This window comes from Blennius ocellaris (genome assembly GCF_963422515.1).
Source record: "Blennius ocellaris genome assembly, chromosome: 12".
NCBI classification, from domain to species: domain Eukaryota; kingdom Metazoa; phylum Chordata; class Actinopteri; order Blenniiformes; family Blenniidae; genus Blennius; species Blennius ocellaris.
Window position 1 is genome coordinate 25,295,205 of NC_137661.1, and position 23,230 is coordinate 25,318,434.

General features: G+C 48.3%; 1 protein-coding gene across 1 annotated transcript; it reads right to left on the reverse strand.

Moving 5' to 3' along the window:
* Positions 1-617: 617 nt before the first annotated feature.
* LOC308137650 (PH domain leucine-rich repeat-containing protein phosphatase 1-like) lies at positions 618-21,506 on the reverse strand. The gene is made up of 17 exons (XM_080506408.1): positions 19,770-21,506; positions 14,377-14,573; positions 13,447-13,572; positions 13,022-13,170; positions 10,561-10,707; positions 8,655-8,882; positions 7,565-7,770; positions 7,412-7,472; positions 7,232-7,327; positions 6,198-6,353; positions 5,887-6,087; positions 5,094-5,256; positions 3,908-4,038; positions 3,680-3,796; positions 2,791-2,985; positions 2,479-2,716; positions 618-2,134 (listed from the first exon to the last, which is right to left on the reverse strand). Exons 1-17 carry the CDS (start codon positions 21,346-21,348, stop codon positions 1,013-1,015), a joined length of 5,112 nt encoding a protein of 1,703 aa, XP_080362534.1. The 5' UTR covers positions 21,349-21,506; the 3' UTR covers positions 618-1,012.
* Between the last annotated feature and the right edge of the window lie 1,724 nt (positions 21,507-23,230).

A 23,230-nucleotide genomic window follows, 5' to 3' on the forward strand; every position in this document is an offset into this window, starting at 1 on the left:
AAATGCCTATTAACTTCGTTTACAAAATATCTGACCATATTTATGAGAACTATTCATGAAAATATGAATCACTTAACTTCTTACTAAATTGTACGTAAAATGTTGGAACATGAAATCGATGATTAAAAAGTCTCACGTGACGTTACGGCGGATTGTTCGATATATTCACAAGATATTTTTCTATTTGCTGTGAGCTTTTTCTTTTTCCGTCAACATTCATAAAACGAGGCGTTTACCCAGAAAACTGTCGTTTTCACATCGGGCCACTAGTGGGTGCTGTTGGCTATTGTCCATCTACTGAGCGTGTGCAGAACGATTAACTACTGCATGATCAGTAGCAGCGCTTTGTGTTATTTTTCCCACCCCTAGTTTCCATGGATACGGTCCCACCTCAATAAAAACATGAATTACCCCCCAAAATTATAAATAAAATTCAACACGGAGCATTTTTTTTTTTTTTTCCTGAAAACTTTAATTTATTGTGTAGCAAAAGTAGCTCTGTTGTGCGGTTTGCTGTAGAACTCTAACACTGTTCTGAGAACATTCATTGAGCTGGTAAGAACTGAGCACCTCCTCCTCCTCCTCCTCCTCCGCCTCCGCCGCCGCCAACCTGGAACATCAAAGTCTGCAGAAATAAAGCAACTTTTTTTTTTCCTGTTTTTCTTTCTCTCAGAGAATATTAGTAGGCTGCAGTGACTAGGTCACCTCATAGTGATCGACTCCTAGGAGTAAGTTAAAACGGTTCGACTAACTCCCGTCGGCTGGAAAAAAAAAAAGAAGAAAAAAAAAAAAGAAGGTGCGGCACAAAGAAAAAACGGAGAATCTCAAAAGTACCTTCAAGCTCAGTGTTCGTCAAAGTGCGAGATATGCTGAAATCCGTTAGAGTCAAAAGTCTCGTTTAAAAAAAAAAAAAAAAATTGCATTTCGTCGGGTGGCGGGGGCGAGTTAACAGTAAAAAACGGGAAATAAAAAAAAAAAAGGAGTAAGAAATCAGCGGTCCGAGGAGAAGCGGTCAGAGCGGCGTGACGAAGTAGTCGGCGGGTTTCTGGTAGTTGTGCGTCTGCTGGCTGTGCTGCGCCTGCAGCTGCTCCTGCTGCTGCTGGATGATCTGCCGCACCTCCTCCTCCAGCTCCGGCGGGATGATCAGCTGGTCGTCGGGGTCGGGCTGCGCCGGGGCGTTGAAGTAGCCGCCCTGCTTCCGGACCGGCGCGTCCGCCGCCTCCTCGATGACGTCCTGGCTGCGGCCCTGGCAGGCCACCGAGCCGTTGGCCCGCCCCCGCCGGCCCAGGGTGCCCGACCGCGACTCGGCGCCGAGGCACGGCGAGGAGGGGGGCGCGGGCGAGGGGGACGGGGAGGGGAGAGTTGCCGCGGAGGCGGCGGGAGGGTGGCTCGGTTGAGGGTGAGCGCGGTCGCGGCGGAGCAGGCAGTGCACGTCGGCCTCGACCTCCACGCGACTCCCGTTGGAGAAGACGCCGGCGATGGGCTCCTCGTCCTCGCTGTCCAGCCCGTTGTCCGACAGGGCGCCGGAGAACTGCCTCTGGAAGCCCCCGCCCCCGCGGGCGGGCCGCCGCGTGCCGCCGGCTCGGCCCCCCCCCGCCGGGTTGAGGTGGGCGGAGGGCGGGAGGGGCTCGGCCTGCGGCGGCGGCTCCTCCGAGGACGCCGTGGAGCCCACCTCGCTGCTCATCTCCGACGCGCTGAACTCACTGCTCAGCTCGCTCGCCGTCCCTGACGGCGGCAGCGGGATGCCGTCGGCGCCGGAGTACGGGTGCGAGGCGGCGGGGTTGGCGCCGGGGCCAGGGCTGGGCGGCGGCGGCGGCGGCTCGCAGAAGCAGCAGCAGTCCTCGGTGATGCTGAGCTTCACCACCACGGCGCTGAGGCTGTCGGAGCAGCTGTAGCTCTGCGCCAGAGTCACCAGCTTCTTGGCGGCGGCGAGGGCGTCCGGCACATTCCGGACCGCCTCCACCGCCTCGCCGGGGGACAGCATGTCCCACAGGCCCCGGCTGCCCAGGAGGAAGAACTCGTCCTGAGGGGTGAGCGTCACCGTGGAGACGTGGGGGCGGGGCGTCACCGAGGGGCAGAGGAAGGAGTATCCCATGATCCTCGTGGAGTCGGTCACGCCGCTCACTTTGTTATCCTGCCGGCGGGGGAGGGGGGGACAAACACCGGTAGATCAGTTTCGGCGCTGACGCTCGGAACCCGATTCGGGGGGTGAAACTGTGAAAATGTGTCCGAAAATACTGCTTGATCTCGGACTACAAGTGTGTGAAAGCTGGGTGTGATTGGAGGCTCCCAGGGAGCTCCAGGGGGGGTGTGAAAGTGAAAAAATGTGTCCGAGAATAGTGCGTCATCCTGGGCTTGAGCTCTGAGAAAGGCGGTGTGTGTGGATGAAGTGTCAGAGCTGAAAATATTAGTAAGTGTTGCGACAGGGGTAAATGTAGTACCAGGGGCGCGGAACCTAAGTGTGTAACCCGCCGTTACCTCGGTGACGATGGCGTTGTGCTCGCGGACCCTGCGGTACTCCGGCTCGTCCTCCACGGTGTGCACGGCGGACAGTTGCACAGCCTTGCCGTCTCGGCACAGGACGGCCTGGCACCGGCCCACGTTGGCGGCCTTCAGGGTGAAGCAGGAGCCGTGCTCGCCGGGCGCCACCGGGTCGTGGCGGATGTGGCACAGCGCCGCGGAGCCGCCCATCCGCTGACCCGCCGTACCTAGCTTCCTGTCAGGGGGGGGAGGGGGAGTTACCCTCTCAGTCAGTCTACTCGCTATGTGCACACAGTGTGTGTGTGTTACCTCTGCATGGTAAGGAAGGTGTTGGTCATGTAGTCCCCCTGCCGCTGGCCCCTGTGCAGCTCCTCCGCCAGCACGTCCCCCATGGTGCACTGCAGCAGGTAAGGCACCTCCACGTTCCGGTCGCCGTCGAAGACGCCGTACAGCGCCTCCCGGATCCCGCAGAAACTGTCCAGGGCCAGAGCCGCCACGCACAGCCTGGGAGCACAGCGGATCAGTGTTAGGAAGACAAGGGTAGGGTCGGGATGAGTGGGTAAGGGTGGGTCATTGTGGGGTAGCTATGGATAGGCAAGTTAGGCAAGGGTCGCGTCAATATCGGTAGGTAAGGGTAGGGTCAGTGGATAATCGTCGGTAATTGTGGGGTAGCTATGGATAGGCAAGGGTAGGGTCAACATAGGTAGGCAAGGGTAGGGTCAGTGGATAATGGTCGGTAATTGTGGGGGTAAGCATGGGTAGGTAAGAGTAAATTAGGTATGGGTATGGCAAATAAGGGTAGGGTAGGTAATTGTGGGGTAGCTATGGTGTGGAATTGGTGAAAGGTGAGCTTGGGTCAAATTACATCACAAGACTTATAAAGCGATTTGCCTCCATGGAGCCTCGTCGTCATGTTAAAGGTTTTCACGTTGAGGAAATAAGTGCGATATTACAACTTAACCAGTTGGTGTTGGTTTGATATATTTGGTAAAGTGAAGACATTTTTGAGATTTTATTATTAAACAAACACAAAAAAACCAACAATTATTACCACATATACACACTAAAGTACCGAAAATCTAATCAGTATCTATTCCCAGGTTTTCGGCTGAAATGTGGAAACTCCCCGGCGGTGTCACGCCAACAAGACCCCCCCTAGAAACGCACTGGAAGTGGAACCCGGCAGGGAAACACTGACTTGTTCTTGACGCCGGACGCCTCGGTGTAGCCGTGACTCCAGACCGCAGGGGCGCCGTGGCTCTCGCTCACGAACGGAGCGGAGGGAGACGGATCCACCCGGAAACATCGGATGTTACTGCAGAGGTGGAGGAGGAAGTGGTGGAGGAGGAGGAGGAGGAAGAGGAGGAGGACAAAGGTCAATACGGTGGGTTGTGGTGTGGCAGGATGTCTATTTGAGGCTCCGTACTTGAGCAGCTCCAGGCTCTTGTGGTCCAGGATGAGTCGGGGGTTCCCCGTCACGTCCAGCTCCAGCAGCTTCGGGGGCAGCGCCTCGGGCAGCGTCACCTCCGTCAGCTCGTTGCAGCTCAGATCCACGCACTGGAAGGGAAAAAACGGTTCCGGGGTCGTCAGACGGCGCCGTCCAGTGGCTCCAGAAAATTAAAGAACGTGGCTCACGGAGCTTCATTTGGCCGTCGCAGACGATTTGGATTCAGAGGAAGCCAGAGATTAGAGCAGGGGTCAAACTCTGGTCTAATCTGGAGTGAAGCCACACGGCCGGCCGGTGCAGAACACTGCTGTCTAACAGGAGAACTCGGAAATCTATGGAAGAGGATGAGGGCCACTCTGGGAAAAAAGAGTTCTGACTTTAAACTCGGAATTCCGACATTTAAACTCGGAATTCTTGACTTTTAAAGTCAGAATTCTGACATTTAAACTCAGAATTCCGACATTTAAACTCAGAATTCCGACATTTAAACTCAGAATTCCGACATTTAAACTCAGAATTCCGACATTTAAACTCAGAATTCCGACATTTAAACTCCGAATTCTGACTTTTTTTCCTCCGAATTCTGACATTTAAACTCAGAATTCTTGACTTTTTTTCTCAGAATTCTTGACTTTTTTTTGTCAGAATTTTGACTTTTAAACTCAGAATTCTGACTTTTAAACTCAGAATTCTGACATTTAAACTCAGAATTCTGACATTTAAACTCAGAATTCTGACATTTAAACTCAGAATTCTGAGTGGCCCAATAAAAATGAATGGAGGAGAGGTAGAGATGAGAAGAGAGGTAAGAGGGAGGGGGACTGTAACCATGGCGACCACGGTGCCCGTTCTCTAGTAAGCTTTCTTTTTTTTGTTTTTTACGGTAAAACTTGTTTGTTATTTTGGCCCTCGTCCATCCTGAAGCCTTCTAAATGACCTTTGTTAAATTTGCGTTATCTTTGTAAAATAAATCTTTCCTTGGGTTTTTGAGCCAAACTTTTGTTTGTGGCTACTCGTTGTGTCCTAACCTAACCACCACGGTCAGTGTATTTGTCCGCCGGTTGGCCAGTGGTAAACGGACGATAAAACGGAATCCGCAATGCACACGGAGCAAACCGGACCTGGAATCCATGCGTGTGTGTGTGTGTGTGTGTGTAAGTGGAACCTTAATCTCGGGCAGCTGCAGGACCTCGGGGAAGGCGTTGATGCAGTTGGAGTGGGCGGACAGCGTGTGCAGCCGCTGGCAGCTGAGGATGGTGGTGGGAACGGCGCGCAGCCGGTTGCCGCTCAGGTCCAACTCCTCCAGCTGCTCCAGGCGGGACAGTTTGCTGCAGGGAGGGAAGGTGTCACTCTGGAGTGAAGCCACACGGCCGGCCGGGGCAGAACACTGCTGTCTAACAGGAGAACTCGGGAATGTACGGAAGAGGATGAGGGCCACTCTGGACAAAAAGCCCTGAGTTCTGACTTTTTTCTCTCAGAAATCTGACTTTAAACTCAGAATTCTGAGAGAAAAAAGTCAGAACTCAGGGTTTTTTGTCCAGAGTGGCCCTCATCCTCTGCCGTACATTCCCGAGTAAATTCTGACTCTAAACTCAGAATTAAAACTCTGAATAAAACTCAGAATTCTGACTTTTAAACTCAGAATTCTGACTTTAAACTCAGAATTCTGACTTTAAACTCAGAATTCTGACTTTAAACTCAGAATTAAAACTCTGAATAAAACTCAGAATTCTGACATTTAAACTCAGAATTAAAACTCAGAATTCTGACTTTTTTTCTCAGAAATCTGAGTTTAAACTCAGAATTCTGACTTTTCTCAGGATTTTGACTTTCAAACTCAGAATTCTGACTTTTAAATTAAGAATTCTGAGTTTAACCTCAGAATTCTGACTTTTTTCAACTCAGAATTCTGACATTTTTCAACGACGTCGTCAACAGAGCGGGGGGTCATCCTGCACCTGGCTGTGAAGGCCTGCAGTTGGTTGAAGGCGAGGTGCAGCACCCGGAGGCGGCCGTGGCCCGTCAGCAGCGACACGCACTTGTCCGCCAGGCGGTTGTTGGTGAGGTAGAGCTCCTCCAGGCCGCTGGAGGCGTCGTCCGACGGGCCGGCGGCGGGGAGGCTCTCCAGCCGGTTGGCCGACGCGTTCAGGTACCGCAGGCTGTGGCGGCGGGGGTGCAAAAAACGAACGAGAGGCGCGGCGTGAGGTTAGGGGGGTGTGAAAACACAAGATGGTGGGGGGTGGGGTGAGGGGGGGGTGGGGGTGTGCACCTTTGTGCTTTGACGAACAGGTTGCCCGGGAGCTCCGTCAGGAAGTTGTGCTGGAGGTCCAGGACTTCCAGCTGCGATCGCTCCAGACGCTCGGCCAGACGGCACACGTTGTTCCAGCCGGCCAGCAGCTTCCTGAGGCTCCCGCTGGACAACAGCCTGCAACACAACCACTGGGTTAGAGGGGTGTGTGTGTGTGTGTGTGTGTGTGTGTGTGTGTGTGTGTGTGTTGTGCAAAGTGGAGTGGCGCTCACATTGTGTGTGTTACTGTGGTGTTGCTGTGACACATTATTGTTACTTGAAGATACATCAGTTAGTGGAGGAAGATGCTCTATAATCTGACGTTAGAGGAGGAAGATGCTCTATAATCTGACGTCAGAGGAGGAAGATGCGCTATAATATGGATGCTATAGGAGGAAGATGCTCTATAATCTGATGTTAGAGGAGGAAGATGCTCTATAATCTGACGTTAGAGGAGGAAGATGCTCTATAATCTGACGTTAGAGGAGGAAGATGCTCTATAATCTGACGTTAGAGGAGGAAGTTGCTCTATAATCTGACGTTAGAGGAGGAAGATGCTCTATAATCTGACGTTAGAGGAGGAAGATGCTCTATAATCTGACGTTAGAGGAGGAAGATGCTCTATAATCTGGATGTTGGAGGAGGACGATGCTCTATAATCTGGATGTTGGAGAAGGAAGATGCTCTATAATCTGGATGTTGGAGGAGGAAGATGCTCTATAATCTGGATGTTAGAGGAGGAAGATGCTCTATAATCTGACGTTAGAGGAGGAAGATGCTCTATAATCTGACGTTAGAGGAGGAAGATGCTCTATAATCTGACGTTAGAGGAGGAAGTTGCTCTATAATCTGGATGTTGGAGGAGGACGATGCTCTATAATCTGGATGTTGGAGAAGGAAGATGCTCTATAATCTGGATGTTGGAGGAGGAAGATGCTCTATAATCTGATGTTGGAGGAGGAAGATTCTCTATAATCTGGATGTTAGATTACATCAATATAAAGGTTGCTGCTTACTGTACGGGCAGCTCGCTGACACAGTTGTGGTTGATGTCCAGCACCTCCAGCCTGCTGCTCTCGTACACCCAGTCCGGAACGCCTCCCAGCTGGTTCCTTCGTCAAAACAAACACAGTCAGCGCTCTGATTTTCTTTTTCCCCAAACGCCGTGAAGAAGGACGGCGACGTTCTCGTCATACCAGGACAGATCCAGGACAGTGAGGTTCTCCGGTACGGGCTGCACCTCCAGCCGCTGCAGCTCTGCAAACAGAAAAAACAAAAACAGGTATCAGTGTGGACGCTCGGTGTCGGCCATCGTTTTGCTCGGCGTCGGGGGTGGGGGAGGGGCGCACCGTTGTGCGTGGCGTGCAGACTCTTGAGGGCGTGGCCGCTGACCCTGAGCAGAGCCAGGGCGTTGCGGTCGCAGCGGAGGACCTCCAGCCTGCAGAGGGCGCTGACGTCCAGCTGCCGCAGGCCGGCGTCCCTCAGGTCCAGCTGCACGATGTGGTCCAGCTGCTCGCCGGCGGGGGCCGCGCTCACCTTCTGGAGCCAGTTCAGCCTGCGTGGTGGAGGGACGGACGGACGGACGGCGTGTTAATCATTCTGAACGCCTGAGACGGTTAAGCACCGGTCTTCAGCTTCGTCTGGGATTTAACGCGGCGACGAAAATGCTTCGTCAACCTGGAATTGACACTTTCTTGTTGACGAGTTTCATCATTCAACATTTCGAAATATTCGTTGTTTTGCAAGTCAAACTGATGGCAGTCGAAGTAGAAGGAGAACCAATTTTATGGCGGTCTACTACTATTTTCTGAATTAAGATTGATAGTAGCCTGGTTTTGCTCTGCCAACGGTGACAAGACTCGCTACTGGGATTCGACTTGAAAAAGCAAGCTTCATTTTCACCATTGGAGATTTTGTATGACGTCGGCACAGCGAGCAGAGACCCGATGCGTCGGGAAACTTCGGGGAAACTTTTAAAACTCGCTGGAGAAAAAACTGAAACGACGACCGATTCAGCAAAAGCTTAATTCTCGAATCGAATGTTTTCAGAAATACTTTTCGCGGAACTTGTTGTAACAAAAGATTGTTTTCTGCTATCTATATTTATTTATATTATTATATATAAATATATATTTTATTTTCTTCTGGGGTTTTTTTTCCACATTTTTTGAACGAACATTTGCCATGTTGGGTTTGGTTTGAACTCCCTCGAAGCGACATGTTTGAAGTCGCCCCCTAGTGGCAATTTTCAGATGCAGTGACCCCCCAAAAAACAAAAACAAAAACAAACAAAAAAACGCCGTGAATTGCGGCAGAGCTACAACTGTGATATATATCGCAAATATAATTGCAAAACTGAGAAAAAAACCCCGTCATCCATAGTGGCCAATTAACGCAGGGCGAACAAAAAAAAATGGTCCCGAGCGTGGACGTTCTCACCGGAGGTCGACGTAGCGGGCGGCCAGCCACTGCAGCCCGTTCAGGTCCAGCTCGGAGAGCCGGTTCCCCGACAGGCAGAGCCTCTCGGTGCCCCGGAGCTTCTCCAGGACGGCAGGGACGGCGCTGAAGCGGTTGAAGGACAGGCCCAGGTAGGTGAGACCCTCCAGGGAGCCCAGCTCCGGAGGCAGCACGCTCAGGAAGTTCCCGTCCAGGAGAAGAGTCTGCAGGCTGGACAGAGCGGGACAACGCCGTTGGACCGGGACTGTTTTTTTTTTTTTTTTTAACCTGAAGTCACTGAATTCCACGAAATATCTAAATCTGAGAGTAATTTCCAATATTTGACATTTTCAAAGTCCAACAGTTGCAACTTGTTACACATGTGGTTTTGCAGCGTAGCTTATTCTCGCATTTAGATTTGCTTGATATCTTTTTGGCAATTTATTTAATTAAAAAAAGTAAAAAGTGTGACTGTGGGGTTCGGGGAGGGAAGAAAAGAGAGAAAAATTATAGGTGATTTCCAATGTAACATTGTTTAACTGAATCTTGAATAAACAAACCTGGTTTAGAAAAAAAATAAAAGTAAAAAGTGTAATTATAATGGAAAATAAAGCACGCTGGGGAAAAGCTGAAGCTATAAAAACTAGCGGGGGATTTAAAAGATGTTTACATTTTTAAATTAAAAAAATAAAAATGAGTAATATTGCTCAGCGTTTGTGCGTTTACACACAAACACCGCTACGACTCACAACCCATGACGGAGAGTAGGAGGATATTTACATAAAAATGTGTGACTTTTTCCAGGATTCTGATTGGCTATCATGGCTTTATGGTTCTCGTTACACTGCCCCCTACAGGTCTGGCATGCTCATAGCAGCTCTGAACCAGGTGCGTGTAAATGAAGATTTTTTTTTTTTTTTTTTTTTAAGTTCGAGGGGGAAACACACGGGGAAACGTGAAACAGGAGAGTGAATGATTTAAAACAGTGAGTCGGCGTTTGTCCTTGGGCAGCAGCAGCAGCATGACTCGACACTGTGACACGGGGCTTGATGTTCACTTAATGCAGGGAGGGATTAATCTGCATTGATGCCGCCGCAGTGCTGACAGACTCTGAGGGACGGACAGGACAGCGAGGACACGCCGTGACCGCTGGTCAACGTGGACGATGACGGTGATTAATGCAGCCCAGAGGACGTCCGTTTTCCTCTCATTAGTTTGTACAAAGTTAAAATAGACAGTGACGAGCTATGACAAGTTTTTTATTTAATAGAAACACTGAGGCCTCGTTTAGTCGACGAGGTGTCGAGTGAAAACGCCTCGTTTTTGCATTTGTAAAAGAGATTATTTATCCCAATGTGGTTCTATATAAAGGCTAAATACATTTTAAAACTAAATTAAAAAAGTCCCAGGAGAATCTGGACTGGCATTTTTGCATTTCTGGACTATAAACACTGCTTCTTCTTCCTTTTTTTACACACTTTGAACCCTGCTTTGTAAACAACAACTAATTTATGAATTTTTACGGGTTAATGAGCTTCAGGCCAGCGAGACTGGGGTGATGCGTTCAGGAGCATCACGTAACTCTGACCTTTCTTTTTTAAATCTTGTGGGTGCGGCTTATATTCCCGTATTCCTTTCCACAGTCGCAAACAAACCTGCTTGCTCATGTGGATATGTTGGGCTTTTCTATTTTCTCTACAAAAGCACATTGGAATGACTGTAATGTGTTTAAAAATGTATATTATAAAAAAAAAAAAAAAAAAAAAAAGAAGCAATGCAAATGTCAAAAAAAAAATAAAAAATTCCTGGACTCTCCTTAATTGAGGGTTTTTTTTTTGGTCAGTCAACAGAGAAAGTAGTTCCCGGTATTGCCCCGGGATCTCAGGATTTGCCCCAGGCGTCCACTCACTTGTGCATAGTTCCGATGTCGGCGGGCAGCGAGTGGAGACGGTTTCCAGAGAGGTTGAGCTCCGTGAGCGACGTGATGTCACACAGGGCCAGAGGGAACTCAGACAGAGCGTTGTTGGACAGACTGAGGCTTCTCAGTTTACAAAACCTTGAGGACAAAGAGAGAGAGAGAGAGCGAGGAGAGAGAGAGAGAGAGTGAGGAGAGAGAGTTCAGTGAGAGTGAGACACCAGAGAGGGTCACAGATATCCATCTCTGCACTATAATCGGACTCCAGCCTTCGTCGACACTAAAAGGAAAGCAGGAAAAACAAACATTACTTAACACGGGGTTGAGAAACAAGATGCAGGACATTTAACAGTACGAGGGTGAAAGTTTCCCCCATAACAACAAAAGCGTGCGCCTCAGGTACAAGCGCCATGTGTGTGTTTTTTTCCCCCCGGAACCCCCAGCTATAATCCAGTTCAGGGGGGGGGGTTTGGGGTGAGCCAGACCCATGTCGCAGGAAAAACACATTCCTCACAGCACCGCCTGGGAAGCGTGTGTTTATGCGGAAACAATGGCCGCAAAGAGGCAGCGACGGATGGATCCGGATCCGGATCAGTCGGAATAGCTTCATTTTCTTTTATTGGATGTGTGATCAGCCTCCCTGAACACCAGTGACGTGGCTTTTCTAGACATTTCATGAATCCACGTCAAGTAAAAACGATATTTTCTTATACCAGGGTTGCAAAACTTTAAAATTGGAAGCTTCCTATGGGGTTAAATGGGAATAAATAGGAATAAAACAGGACTTTAGCAAATTGCCGCTTGGCTCATTAATACGGAACTTAAACAGAGCTGAGGAAAATATATATTTTAAACATATTGTTCAGGAAAACAACCAGATTTCATGCAGGCACAGTTGAACATCGATGCCACTCCTCAATCACATGCTCGCTACACACTGTTTACTGCAGCGCTGTTGAGGCCACGCCCCCTTACATGCACTGTGCATTCCTCCGTCACGTGACCCGGTGATTTCTAGAATCCCAGACACTTTAGAGCACAAGAGGACTGAAGCTGCACGTTTCAGCCTGCCGACGACACAACATGAAGTAAGTTTTGATGATATTATGTGGTAATTTATTCAACGGATTTGACGTATTGCTGATGTTTAAATTGCAAATATCACGCTTGACTGTTAGGGGAGCCCAAATAAATAGTTTATGAATGGAAACTTTCCCAGGAAAACAGACATTTTCCACCCCTTTGCAAATCCTCGTCACTATGATCAATAGAAGACGGCCGGCAAAAACAGTGTGGTAGTTCGAATCCCAGTGAGATCCTGGCTTCAGTCTTTCAGCGTGGAAATCACCTGCTGCTGCAAACACATTTTTCATTTGATCCTAATTTCTCGTCGACGTCAAAGGTCAGAATTTGGCCCTTGGGCTGTGCAACTGCCCGTTTAAACGCATTTACGTTCAAGTTTAAAGGATCGAAGCATTTGTTTCTCTAGTTTTAACATCAGCGGCAGAAGTCAGCCGTTAGCAGGGCCACCGGAGAAACCGGAACACCGGACAGTGAAGCGCAAACAATCCACATATTGTAATATTAATAAATACATACTATTTAATTTATTATTGGAGTCGATATTCACTCTGCATCTTATCAGGGGTGTTTACTTGTGCATGATGGTAAAAAAGCTTCGATGACCTGTGAGGATGTCGTTTCTCCGTCTGTCCTGATGGTGGCGATAGACTGATGTGTTTATACTGCTTTTACCAACTGGGACCATCTCCAGTGCCCAACGACATATACATATATATATATATATATATACACACACACACACACACACACACACACACACATATATATATACATATACACACACACACACACACACACACACACACACACACACACACACACACACACACACACACACACACACACACACACACACACACACACACACACACACACACACACACACACACACACACACACACACACACACACACACACACACACACACACACACACACACACAGAGCATAGTTTTTTCCCTGTAGACTGCAGCGTGGTGTGCAGCGGCGGCAGGGAGCCAATAATAGGCCCCAGAGCCTCACAGGAGAGTGACATCATCTCCGAATCTGACCTGGAAAATGAGAAAAGTCCCGGCGGCCCAGAGGTCAGCTGACCGAGGTCACGCCTCTCAATAAGCGCCGCGGCGCTCTGCAGCATCCAAACCACACAGCAGCCGGGGCTCACGTCATTCGTAATTTGATCAAATCTGCTTTGTCTTTAAAGCGTTATGGCGGCTCTCCAAGGACGGGGGGGGAAATAAATAAATAAATAAATAAAATCTGATCCAATGGAGCTTCCACACCAGGATAACAACCCCCCCCACCCTCTTCCCCCTCCTCCTGCTCCTCCTGCTGCACGCTGCTGATGGCGCCGCGTGGCGGCGGAGGCTCACCTGGTGAGTGCTGGAACGCCTTTGTGCGGGGACAGGAAGTTGTTTTTGAGGTTGAGGTGAGTCAGGTCCTGGCTGTAGAACAGCTGAGTCGGCAGCTCCTCCAGGCTGCAGCAGGACAGGTCCACCGAGTTCACCCTCTGAGAGGCAATCTGACACACAGCACATCAGTCACACGCTGGTCTCAGGGCCTGAAACGGCGTTCATTTGATTAAAGATCCTCGCTTTTGTTCGGGCGGGGCGAGACGACGGGGTTTTAAGTACAGGTTCGTCACAAAAAGCAAAAAAAAAAAACCTTTTCAGATAATTGATTATAAAGAGTGAAACTTGAACGGCTTTGAGAATTGAGCCTCTAGAATGACGGCGTCCGTGAAAGTGAACACAGCGAATCGGGACGCGAGGTGGACGCAGCGCAGAACCGTCGGTACCTTTGAGGCGGTCCTGTGCCAGCGGAGGTGCTCCGTGTACGAGTCGTAGCTGACGTAGTAGGTCTGACTCTGAGCGCCGCCCGAGCTGAAGGCCAGACAGTGGCTGTGTCGCTTCACCTCCTCCACCTGCGGGCGAGACGCACATTTCAGAGGCCGGAGAGAGAGAGAGAGAGAGAGAGAGAGAGAGAGAGAGAGAGAGAGGAAGTCGAAACTCACTACTGCTAAAAGGTTTCAGGTAAACTTGGAAGAAATACAACAGAGATCAGAGGAAACTGTGACGTCATCATTCAGAGGAAGAACAATTCGACAAAATGACCTTTACAGTCGACACTCCCTGAATTTATGACAATAGAACCTCCTTCAATTCCAAAACAAACTCATTCAATTTCTACTAAATGGATAATTTCACTTTTTTTTTCTCTTTTGCTCCTTTCTATGTTTCTATACAAACTATTTCCTTTCTCCTCTGTTTCCTCCATGAACATAACCAAGTCACACTTAGTGCTTCATATACAAGCACACACACACACATTATGTAAAATAGTATTTGAGGTAGCACTTGTTTGTATTACTTTTGCATATAGAATGTATTGTTCATTTTCACACATCTTTGGAATTGTTTACTGTTTTGTATTATTTATCTGCACTACCTGAAATACATTAAAAAAAAAAAAAAACTTTATTTAAAAAAAATCTTCATTGATTCTAACAAGATTTGAGGTTTTATTATAGAATTTCTGACAACACGCATCAGAGAAACTCCTTATTTCTAATGCTTTTCTCATTCGTGTTGCTTTAATTCACTTCCCAGTAAAGCAACGAGAGAATTTCCTTCTGTCAGAATGGCGTTGGAGAAATTAGCTCTCTAATTAGCCCCGGCGGTGAACCGGCAACCCTCTCTCTCTCTCTCTCTCTCTCCCCAAACCGTACCTTTCCCCCGATGAGCGGCAGGATGTGCATCTTGCCGGTGTGGGCGTGTTTCACCGACGCCACGATGAGGCACGTCCCGCTCAGCGCCACCTGCCGCCTCGACCAGCGGTTCACCGGCAGCGACAGCTTCCCCTTGCGCACGTTGAAGACGCCGGAGAGCTGCACGCGCTCCGACCCGCCCACGCTGCGGGGCTTACCTGCGGAGCGCAGCGTTAAAAAAGAAAAAAAAGAAAGAAAAAAAAGATAAATAGTCAGGACAGATTAGAAGCAGACTTCTTACAACAACACTTCCACTCCTCATTGATGAGATTGTTAATTGTCAAAATCAAGTTGTTGTTTGTTTATTTTGTTTGTTTTTCTCTTTTCTTCTCTTTTTGTTGTTGTTGGTTTTGTGTCCTTTTGTCTTTGCTTTTGTTATAATTGTTGTGATAATTTTGGTTTTTGCTCAGGCTGGTTTAATCTCATGGCAGTTGGAAAATATTTAGATCACTGTGATTACTGTATTATAAATAAAAAAAAAAAAAAATGTATGTAGCACTAACAAGGGTATTATATGCATCTCCCCACCAAGTCTATCTCTCTGTCTTTCCTCTCCTCTCCTCTCTTCTATCCTTTCACCCCAACCGGTCTGCAGAATTTCTCTGACTCTGTTTTCTGCAAAGTTTCTCCCTGTTGGGGGAGTTTCTCCTTTCCACAGTCGCAAACAAACCTGCTTGCTCATGTGGATATGTTGGGCTTTTCTACTTTCTCTATAAAAGCACATTGGAATGACTGTAATGTATAAAAAAAAAAAAAAAGACTTCTTACAACAGTGGGATTTTTTTTTGTGAATCGACTCTTTTCTCAATGGGCCTCGCCGCGAGGCGCCGGAGCCGCGCCGGTTATGTAAGTGAATTGTAGCTCAATAGCCCCGCGGGGCCGCCACAGCGAGCAGCCACTCAGGCGTGAGTTGTTACATTAACCCCTCGCTGACAGAAAGGATTAGCGGCACAGCTCAGACGCAGTCGGTGGTGGTGGTGGTGGTGGGGGGGGTGTAATTCCTGGAGTTCCTGCACGTTGCCTGCGTGTCTTTCGAAGAGTGTTTTTAAAAATCACTGTTTATTCTCTTCTAAAAGCTGCACGGACATAGGGAGCACGCACGCACGCACACGACTGAAATCAGATTAGCTTGTTATGTAACATCTTACAACACCAGCACTTCCATTCCTCCGCGTTGCATTTTACACACAACATCACTTTGCTTGCAGGCGACGCCTCATTTAACCCCCGGTGGACCTCTGGTCTCAACAGGAGTCGGTCTACGTGCTTTACACGCAGGTTTCGAATCGTTAATCGAGATATATTCGCTTTGTCACGTCAAATAATTTGGCAATAAAAAACTTCTAACTACTGGAACAGTCACTCGGTTGAATGCCATATTTGTCACCATGGAAACCAATTGGTTTATAATGTTATTTGATCTGACACGCCACTCCTTCCGTGGTTTGACTCAGAACGCAAAAACACATTTGACAATTTTCTGTGAAGTCAAATACTCCGATCTAGAGCTGCAGAATCGTACGGATTCAAGTTTTCAAATGTTCATAAGACATATTCTCGGGGACCATGTTGGAAATATTCTAACTGAAAATATATATATATAAAAAAAAAAAAAAAAGGCAAAACACAAGCATTTCATCAAGTTTCATATTTGTATTTTGGCAACATTCAACTTATTCATTAAGTCCTTGAAAATCCCTTCATAATGTGATTATATATTATTCTGAATGTGAAGAAATGTCACGGAACCCGACGAAACTCCCCAACCTCAAGATGGAACATGATTTGCAGCGTTACCATCCAGAAGTACGCGGCTGGATACACGCCTTGGTGCGAAGAATAATAAAATATAGAGAAACAGGATCCTGAAAGTTAAGATCAAAACAACTCGTTCACTGATGTGTTTCTATCAGAGAATCATTTGATGTTTTTTTTGCCCCGAGCGTGTTTGCAGAGTCGGCTTTTTTTTAAAAAGTGATTCCATTGCGAGCCCAGAGGAATGCTCTTCTTCTGTGGAAACTTTCAGCATCCGGGGGGGGGAAAAAGGGAGTGTTTTCACTTGAAACGTTGTCGTGGAAACGGGGCCTCGATTAAAGAGACGAGGGTCCATCCACACTCCCTCAGGCTCGGCTGACTGAGGCAGATCTAATTTGGATTGATCGCATATTTTATGTAAATAAAACACAATCCGTACGTACGTTTGCTTTAGTTCCAAAAAAAAAGAAAAGTTCATTCAAAGTTTCTACAAATCCGTAAATACTGTACATTGAGACGGTCGGGACCCACCAGAGTGGACGGCGACGAATTCACGAGGAGAATCACGACGGCCGATTCCTCGCACGCCCCATTTGGAACAATAACGTCGGAATGTGTATTGTGTGTGCCCGCCCTTCCCGAGGCGGCGAGCTGTAATGTGTTCATGTACACATTCACGCCGTTTCCTTCCCTCCGCTTGTCTGAACGGGAAACATCCTGCCGCCCGCCTCGTCCCCAACCAGCGCCTCGTGTCCCGACTTTAAGTCGTCTGTTTCAAAACAAACTGGACCCGGCGCCAGAGTACGCAGCCGCAAGTTAAAGCGTGCGACCTTGTGAGGCGGTGACCTCTGGATGCTGCGGTTTCAGACTGGAGGGGAGCCTGCGGCCCAGATCTGAAACACCGAGGAGGTGAAATCTGAGTTCCACTCAGGTCGCCTTTTTCTCCGGCTGTCAGCACACTGTGAGTAAGTGCTACGGAGGAAATACACGGTGGCTTTCTGCCGAGTCAGACACACACACATCGAGCGGACGGGATAGTCGGGCATAGATGTGCGTGAGCGCCAAGTTCTGGCAGGATAAAAGGGGTTTCATGAACCTTGAGGCGAAAATCGGGGCGCAAAAAACCCAAACGACAGGAGCGCGGACTGGCCGACACGACCCCCGCTGCACCTCGGGAACTTGTACATAAGTGAGGCTTCGTTTATACGGCGTTTGGAGTGGGGGGAAGAAAAAAAATCTGTTTTGTTTTGAAAGTGACGTCCGTTTCCATGGAAACGACAGAAATGCTGCAAATGATGTCGATTTTGTGTGATACAAGAGAAAAAGAAAATAAACGCAATCCAAGTTATTTTTCTTAATTATTTCTGTTTCATTGTCGCCATGAACTATTTTACATTTCAGTGTTTTTTTCTTTGAAGCACAAAAGTGATTTACACAATTTTAGGTGGTCGCTAACGCCAGTCCATAATATAACTCTCATCAATGAAACATTTATATTTAACAACGGTTCTCACACTTTCAAGGACACCCAATCCTATAATTCCATATAATTCTTTTTTAAATTATTTTTCACTCGAATCAATATTTCTGTTTTTACGTATGCAATATCTACTAATTCCAAGTATTCCATATATAAGTTTACTAACGGTTTCCCGACAGGAAGCTTTATTTATTATTCTTATAATTCTTTTCCTGGAGTTCTAGTTCTTAGAAGTTTGCAACGCCACACTGGGTCTTGTGTCGCAGCTGAACGCTCGGCTGCTGGATCTGGAAAAGCCCCTGCTTTCAGCGTTGTTTTTCTGCCGTGTCACTGTGGGAGCCGGGCGGGGAGGCCGGACCAGTTTGTTCAGCAACATTTTTCACAGGACAAGAAAAAGGACGGGCCGTTTTGCCTCCCCTGTCCGGAGGCTATCTGCCCACTCACGTGTGTGGACGGGATCACAAATGCAAGATAAAGGCCCCCTTTGTTTCAACGATTTGCTTGGAATAACGTTGATGTAAAACACCTCGCGTACTCGGAATAATAAATAAAATATTGAAGAACCTACTGGCAAAGAGTTAATGAGTGTACCGGCAAGCGCTTGGCTCAGGATGGAGGAAAAACTGAGCAACTTAGAGCAGTGAAGAGTGTCAACAGAGCACAACAGGAGATGATAAGCTAAAATGCTAACAGACGCAAACAAGACTTTACTTCAAGCTCCTGTTGCGACGTTACCCTCCAGGTTGGCCTCTCCCTCTTTCTTTCCGAACACATCAATGCCAGCGATTGCGCAATTCGGTTCCCCAAGACCCGTATCCTAGCTTTATAGTCCGTGTCGCTTAGTTGAACAGTTGAGACTCGCCCCCGATAGCATCCGATTCGTCGTTATCAGTACACACGAATGTCGCGTTCTCGCAATTTTGTTCATCTTTATAGCGTGTTGCTCTCTGCACACGGTTTTTTGTGTCGCGTCGACGCAGAGGCTGTGTGGAGGTGATTCTCTGCCATGTATAGCCTTCGCATCACGTTAAGCGTATAATTATGAATAAGATTTTATTGCATTTAATAAGTACTCGTATCGGCAGAGTTAGTTCTTGTGCTTGTCCATTAAAAAAAGTGGTATCAGTGAATCTCTAGTACAAATTATATTAAATTGAGATTTTTATCAAAGGCATGTACATTATACTCAAGTATACGGAAAAAATATGCATATAATTTCACTCAATTTTTTTATTTGGTTATGAATTTTCATTTTATAACTTTGACATCTCATACCTTTAATTTACAACATTCTATGATACTATGACAAAATATTTTTCCAAGTTTCTGTGTACGCTATGTCTACATGATATTTTTATTTGTTTTATGTAACACAGATCATGGCCCTACCCTGTTCTCTCATAAGGTTAATGATATAATCCTTGCTGTATACATTCAAATAACAAAAACCTAAAGACACACAAGTGCTTTAGTTCTTCAAGGGGAGATTCTTTTAGTGTGGATGAATCTGAAGCGCAGCAGAACAAGACTGACAATGTGACTGAAACTTTAAATGTGTTAATTTTGGCATAAACAGCTGCTGCCGACTGTTAATCTTCAGTCCGTGTTGATGGTGTTAAAAACAAGGTCAAAAACAATATCCAGTTGTCTTAATCCCCCACCCCCAGTCTGTTTTTCTTGTTTTATCCTCTTACATTGCCGGTCAGCAAAACAACATCCTCAACAACAACAGTGGATCAAGAAAAGTCGAAAATATATATATATATATATATATATATATCAAACAGCACCTTTAGATCATATGGATGGACGGACGACTTTTAATCCTCAATAAATCATCACTTCACCTCCAGATGTGTGTGTGTCCCTGAATGCAGGGGGGGGGGGGGGCAGAGTTGAGGGTACAACACTGGGTATTGTGCCGCTGGGACAAGTGAATGCACTTGTTAAACACAATAACCGCACTCACAATACAACGACTGAGCTGTATGAGTGCACCTAAACCACTGGAGACTTCAATGGAAACTGTGACTGATTTCTACCCACAATTTTGACAAAGACATCATCAGAACGGCTCCAAGAAGCCAACGGTTTGTTGAAACGCAGGCGAAGCACTCACCAAAATAGAAGCGTATCAGGCAGCCGATTTCCGGATTCAACCCTTCCTCTTGTACCCTCCACGCGTCCTCGAACCCCAGATGGGTGAGGTACTCGTTGAGTATCTGCAGAGGCCTTTCGTCGTCCGCCAGCCGCCGCACCGCTCCGCCGTGCAGCTGGACGAAGAGGGCCGGGGTGGGACTGGTGTTGACGGGCTCGGGGGGCCATCCTCCTCCTCCTCCTCCTCCGCCGCCTCCTCCCACCGGGACCTCCGGGTCAGGCCGGCCAGATGCTTGGCTGGTGAGAGGCCGGGCCTGAGACGTGGTGGGGCACTTCGAGGGAGGGTTGGCGATCCGTTGGGGGTCTGCGTTGTCCCCGTCGTCGTCCGGCGTTGCCACTCGGTTGCTGGAGGGGTCGGCGGGGGGCAGGTCTGCGACGGAGTTGCCGGTCGAGTGTGTCGGCGAGGAGGCGAGGTCCACTTCGTCCGAGGAGCTCTCGAACGGGTCGGGACCCTCGGCGGCGCTGTCGCAGTTGGGGCTCATTGCCGAGGAGTCGGTGGCCAAGCCCAGCCCGTCGCTGAGGGAGTCCCGGTGCTCGGTGCTCCGGGGTCCGCCGGGGCTGAAGTCCTCACAGGTGCTGCTCTCCATATCTGACCCCGAGTACGCCCCGTAGCCGTCGACACCGCCGAAGCCCACCTCCACGCCGATGTCGTTCAGATAGATCTCAGAGGAGGAGTTGCTCGCTGTCTTGTCATCATGCAGCAGATTGCATGGCAGTTTCATGCCTTCATCCTCCTCCGCTTTGGGATTTTTCACATCCACGCTGTCGTCCAGACTCCTGCTGTCGTCAGCGTGTCCATTGCTGACCGCACAGACATCAACCAGGTCCACCGGAGCGGCAGGTTTGCAGCCGATTCGCAGCACGGCACCGGACTTGCTGCCCTCCAGCTTCCACGCGATCTCGCCGGCCGCCGTGTCCACGGTGCACAGCACCGGCCGCGGGTAGGAGGGCGTGAGCCAGTCGTGCACGTGCACGCAGCCCCGCCGGAGGTCCGACCGGACCCACGCTCTGTCGGCGGCCTGGAGCTGCTTCGACTGCTTCTGCCGGAGGAAGGTCTTCCGGTCCAGGCTGAGGGTGCTCAGCGGCGAGGCGGACTGGGACGGGGCGGCCGCCTCGGAGGAGCCGGAGCCGGCCCCGGCCCCGGGCGAGCCGGCGGTCGGCGGGGCGCCCAGGGACAGATTCCTCTTGTGTCTGTGCCGCCGCCTGCCCAACAGAGGGTTCACCGACGTGCCCCCGTTCGCCGCCGCCGCCAGGCTGTAGATATTCGGCGTCTTCACCGCGGGCACGTTCATCGCGTTCGCAACCTGGTTCTGGTAGATCCCGTTGCGGATGGCGATCTGGAGAAGGGAGGTGGCCGCCAGCCCCTTACCGAAGAGTTTCGCCTCCGCGCCGCCGCCGTCATCCTCCCCGATGGAGGGTCTCTTCCCGGCGTGCGGCGGCGGCAACCCGCTCGGCTTTCCGGGGCTGGCGTCGCCGCCGCCGGAGTCGGGTGAAGTTGAGGGCGCCCCGGCGGACTGGCTGTCCCTCACACTTTCCATCATGCTGTCGGCGGCGGGGCGGGGTGGGGTGGGGCGGGGAGCCCGCAGGTGAACGCTCGCAGCCCGCGGTTAGCCGGCTAGCTCGCGCTGCCTGGTTCCGCCGCGCTAGCCTAGCATGCTACGGTACTGCGCACTTCGTCCAGGAGAGTTATCCCGCTACATCATCCCATGTCATGAAACACCCGTCAGCGCTCTGACGGGAGCCCTCCGGCCGCAAACGAGGTGACGGGACGCTGTTCTCAGTCGGTCGTCATGGAAGCTCGTCGCTCGAAGGCGCGACCACAACTGCAACAGCCCGGGAGAGAGAGCGATGGTCCGCGGTGCTCGGTGTGGACAGGGCGGGGTCTCATTGGATATGAATTATGACGCATTCACGGCCGCCACGAAGCTCGTATTTCTGAGCACCATATCGCCACAGCCTGTAACAACATAGGAAACTCCCACATTTTCCAGTGTTTGTTTTTCTCTCTCTATTGAGCCACGTTAAATAAAACTGTTGGATGAATACAACAACACCAAGTGCCGGGAGATGAGAAGAAACGCACAGATTGTTTCATTCATATTCACATTCAAAGGCGCTTTTATACTCGTTTTTCTGACCAGAATCTCTGAGTTGTCCGAGCATACATGAGCTCCTGAAGGCAGCACAGGCAAACCGCCTTTACAGTACTAGTGATGTGCTTCACTGTGCTGGGACAAAACAAAGGATGTTATGAATGGTGTTTATGCAGTAAACAAAAATAGCCGAACACATGAGGATTCTCTGTGTCAAACTGTCAAATGTACTAATTAAAATGCCATCAGGGCAAAAAAAACAAAAAACAGTATTGTATCCCGTAAAAGTAAAGTAAATAAACACGATATAAAGGAATCTTATATATTTTTCTTTTATCGGGAATTTTTAAGGTTCAATATAAACACACACTATTGTCTAAAGATGCGTGAAGTATTAAACAACTTTACGTGTCATTTTAGTTTTTAAATAATTTCAAATGTTCTCACTTGCAGAGTTTCTTGATTGAATGATGGCTGTATGCAAGTGTTGTGCATTGTCATAAAAAACGTAACTATATATAATACAATCAATGACATTCAAATGAAATGATCAATGATATTGTCACAAACTACAAGTAAAACCAATTTTCCTTCAGAAATCTCGTTCAGTTCTGTGTGCAATAAACATTTAATCTGTGCAAAACTATCTTTCAGTCCGGTCACCACCAAAATTATCGTAAAATACTGTCACCACTAAAATCTTCTGTCTATCATTACTTTCTACTGTTCTCTTGTTGTTGTTTTTGAATATTTATTATTATTTTTTTGCATTTTAGGACAAATAGAGGTTAATCTCTTCAAATGTTAAAAATGTTTATTATCAAATAATCTTGTATTTTAAAAAAGACGTACCACACAGTCACGATACAGCGGATCTAAAAATTGGATCTGAACATTGATTAACAAAGTTGATGGGTAGGAGTGGAAAAACACATTGTCGGTAACTTGTCTGCGAGGAAATTATGTTTTCAGACCACCTGGAGCGAAATTCCTATTTACTTTAGAAGAATACTCCAAAAAGTGTAAACATGGGTGTGATAGTGATGTTCGGCAACACGAGAGCGTCTTCTGGCGCCACCTTGAGGAATGGAGAGAGTATCACCAAGGCAACCATTCATAATTCTTTTAATACTTCTATTACTACCACTACCATTGTTACTGCTACTACGACTACTACTACTGCTGTTGCTGCTATTACTATTACTATTACTATTACTCCCTATGCTACTAGTACTACTACTATTAATATTACTCCTTTTGCTACTACAACTACTGCTACTACCTTTCTGACTACTACTACTACTACTTTATTATTACTATTACTATTACT